We start from the raw sequence: 4,060 nt of genomic DNA, 5'->3' as shown, positions 1-4,060 counted from the left end.
GCTCACTGCAAGCTCCGCCTCCCGGGTTCACGCCATTCTCCTGCCTCAGCCTCCCGTGTAGCTGGGACTACAGGCGCCCGCCACTACGTCCGGCTAGTTTTTTGTATTTTTTAGTAGAGACGGGGTTTCACCGTGTTAGCCAGGATGGTCTCGATCTCCTGACCTAGTGATCCGCAGGTCTCGGCCTCCCAAAGTGCTGGGTAAAATCTACATATTGCTTTAGACAACTTCCTAGCTATGCATTTATGTGCTTATTATTTTTCTTTCATTATTTTGGTTTTCAAAGTCATATTAGCTAGGTGGTTTTAACCTATGAATCTCTTAAATATCTTGAACTGAAATTAGCAGTCCACTTGCCACCATAAAATTTCTCATTTTTGAACTACTGTATATAATCCTTTCCCTTCTAGCATTTGTCTTGTTGCCTTTCTCTCAAAGTGTGCATGTAGATTTATATTTAACCTGTGCTCGTTTGTTTTAGTGACCTATCAGTAATTGCGTTTAACTATAAAAATATACACAGTAGTTTGGGAAAAAAGAAAGCAAAGGACTAATGGCATTAAAAGCATAGTTCTAGTAATTCGTTGAAATTAACATTTTCCATAATGGCTGATAGAGCTTCTTTTCTGAATGCTAAATGAAAGCTGCTATATTGTGAAATGTCTTTTCATATAGTAAATAGTGTCAGAGCACCATGACTAGTAAAATCAGCTTTCTCATCTAAATGGGAAAGGTTCGTAAGTTTATTTTCAGAATTTGATTTTGGAATGGCCTCTAGATACTAAAGCTGAATGGTGAGTAAGGAAAGCATATTCCTATCTCGTCTGATAAAGAGGATCACGACTTCATTACCTCAGGTCTAGTCGAAATTGAAATGTTATCGGCTTAACAGAAAGAAAGTCCATTACAAAAATGTCTCTGACTATTGGGCGATCTTCGGACTAGAAATGCACAGGCTGGATATCTTTATTGAAATATAAATGATTGATTCTGAGACTATATTTAATTTCTTTAAAATGTTATTTTCTCTTAGGTAATCAGCTCTGATACAGGGTCTACTGTTTCCTTCTGGATGATAGACACTGGGCAGAAAATCAAACAGTTTACTGGTTGCCATGGCAACGCAGAAATCAGCACCATGGCCCTTGATGCAAATGAGACTCGGCTTTTGACTGGCAGCACAGATGGAACTGTAAAGGTGCGAACACAATGATGCTTTTCTTTCCAGATATGAGGAGATTAAAATACTATGCCAGAAGACATGGCTATAGATATTCTCATTTTTGCCTTTTTGGCATTGCAAGAAGAGAAATGAGACATGATAAGAGCGAGAAAATTCCAACCATCTAATAACAAAACTGCTAGGAAAATAAACCTCTGTGGAAAAATGAATAAATAATTTTTCTGAATAAATTATTTAGAATGAAAATATAACTTGGCTTACTCATTTCAGAAAGCCCCTTTTTTATTGTAGTGAATAGGGGACTACTTTGGGGAATACGACACCTGGATAATTTCATGTGCTTCGGCTAATGTCTGTAGTTTTCCCTTTTTAAAGTTGATTAAATGAGAAATCAGGACTACTTAAGTAAACTTTAAAAAATGTCATAGATGCAAATTTTTCAAGAAATAAATATTTAAAAGTAAACTATTTTGTAATTTTAATTTTTGTTATGTGAAATTCAGATAGTAGAAAGAATAATCATAATCTTATCCATTCTAAACTAACATGATTTGATGCTTCTAAGTTTCTTATTCTATATTTATCATTTGTTTCTTCTGGGAGGAAGGTGCTAATTTCTTTTGCAAAATTATCAACTTTTCATGAAAAACTAGTTACTTGATATCTGAAGTCATGCCCACCAGTGAATCTTCTCTGCTCCCCTCAGCCCCAAGAGTAACAAGTCTTTGATTGGAAATGGCTTGTGCCACTATGAGACAATAGAAGGTAATTTCCTGAATAAACTTTGAATGTTTCTCAAGCCTGCTAAAACTGGGCATTAGACTACCTTCCATGGTGTAGTGTATGATGCACTCAGTTAAGCTGTAGGGGAGGGTGATGGAAAGCTACCTAGATATGTAGGTAGAACATCCTAGAAGTTTAAGTATTCAATGGGATTACAGGCTGGCAATTATTAGTGTGAGGAAGGTGCTATGGGGGGTTGAAAAGGGAATCTCTGGAAATTAGTAGAAGTTGGCCTATGAGAAGGTTAATGGAATGAGGTATGGACTGGAGATTTGGGTTTAAGTAAAGTAATCTAGTTTACAGGAGAGCTGATAAGATGTGTGAAGGTACCGGGACAACCATAATCCCAATAATTGAGGTGAAATACAAGAGAAATAACTGGAATTGGAGTATTAGACAGTGGTTCAGGCAAGTAGGAAAAGCCAATATCTCACTTACCAGTCCTGGGGTGCGAGAATGAATTGAACATTGGAGTGAATGGATTAGGTTCTATTTAACTCTATCTCGGAAAGTAACTGGGTATAGAATCTAGGGTAAGGCTTACCTTGTAGATGTTGCTAAAATAATCCCAACTAAGGGATTTAGTAGGACCTGGGGACATTCAGATCTTTACAATACCTACTTGTGGAAATTATTTAAGGTGGACTTGGTAAGAGCTATGTTTACAGGAAAACATAGTGACATGGATGAAGAGTATGTGTGTGCCTCAAGTCTCAACTGAAGCTTTGACATCTTAGAAGTTAATGTGAATTTAGTAGTATAATAACTGCTTCTGAAGGTGCATTTATCTTTATCACAAGAGCACAACAGAATTCTGAAGTCTGGCAACTTCTGTGTAGGACACATAAATCAGGTTCGAGTTGCTATGGCTGTATTCTATGAAGAAACAAGAATGAATGACATTTTCCAATCTAATTTATAATTTAGAATCCAAATTCAGTACCTATGTAATCAAAGACTTAAAATTATTAACTTATTCATCATGGCTTTGAACGGTCTCTTTTTAAATTAATTAATGTTTTGAATAATTAATGTGTGCATATAATAAAATTTTTGAAATATAAAATGGATGTATAGTGAAAATATATCATCGCTGTTTCCAGCTCCTTCCCTGAGGCTACCACTGTTACTGTTTTCTTGTGCATCCTTCTGGCCATAAGCACCATTTGTTTGTTTATTTTCATTCAGTCATTCTTGTTTGTTTGTTTTTAGAGACACGGTCTCACTGTGTTTCCTGGGTAAGTCTCAAACCCCTGGGTTCAAGTGATCCTAGTGTCTCAGCCTCCTCCTGAGTAGCTGGGATTACAAACACGTGCCGCTGTGGCTGGCCATTTGTTTCTTGATGGCAGCCTACTATACATGCTGTTCTGCATTTGCATTTTTCTGTCTTGGATATTGACTCATATAAATGGATACAATAATAATAATGTTAGCTAATATTTATTCCATGCTTACTATGAACCAGGCACTATTCTAAGGACTTCACACACACATATACGTATATCTACAAGGTTGGTACTCTTATCATCCTGATTTTACAAATGAGGAAACTGAAGCCCAAAGAGTTAAGGCAACTTGCTCAAGCTTCCATAGGTGGTTGAGTTTTGGCAGAGTCTAGGAAAATGAAAAATGGAAATGACTCATTCTTCTTTATGGCTACATTATATGCTACTGCATAGACAGTCCTTATTCTGATTGTGCTATTTTCTTACTAGTGAGCAATTACATTGATTCAAATCTTTTGCTTTTTAACAATGCTGCAAGAATAGGCTTGAAAATATGTCATTTTACATATATGAATGTATCTGTGAATGATTTTCTAGAAGCTGAACTTTTAAACCAAAATTTAAGCCAATTTTTAATCATCTGTGGCATGATTTTCTAGAAGCTAAATTTTTAAAGGGTATAGGCCTTTTAGCAATTATTATTATTTTTTGAGACAGAGTCTTGCTCTGTTGCCCAGGCTGGAGTGCAGTGGGACGATCCTGGCTCACTGCAACTGCTGCCTCTCAGGTTCAAGTGATTCTCCTCTCAGCCTCCTGAGTAGCTGAGATTACAGGTGTGCACCACCATGCCCAGCTATTTTTTTTTTTT

The 4,060-nt window shown here is 36.6% G+C and overlaps 1 protein-coding gene across 1 annotated transcript in view; it reads left to right on the top strand.

Moving 5' to 3' along the window:
• Positions 1-4,060, top strand: part of WDR49 (WD repeat domain 49) — a 181,871-nt gene that overhangs the window by 99,895 nt on the left and 77,916 nt on the right. The window contains exon 9 of the mRNA XM_011998220.1: positions 1,034-1,198. Coding sequence (XP_011853610.1) covers positions 1,034-1,198 — 165 coding nt within the window. The remainder of the gene's footprint in view (positions 1-1,033; positions 1,199-4,060) is intronic.

This window comes from Mandrillus leucophaeus, unplaced genomic scaffold (assembly GCF_000951045.1).
Source record: "Mandrillus leucophaeus isolate KB7577 unplaced genomic scaffold, Mleu.le_1.0 Scaffold561, whole genome shotgun sequence".
NCBI lineage: Eukaryota > Metazoa > Chordata > Mammalia > Primates > Cercopithecidae > Mandrillus > Mandrillus leucophaeus.
This window is presented reverse-complemented; position numbering and strand designations above follow the sequence as displayed.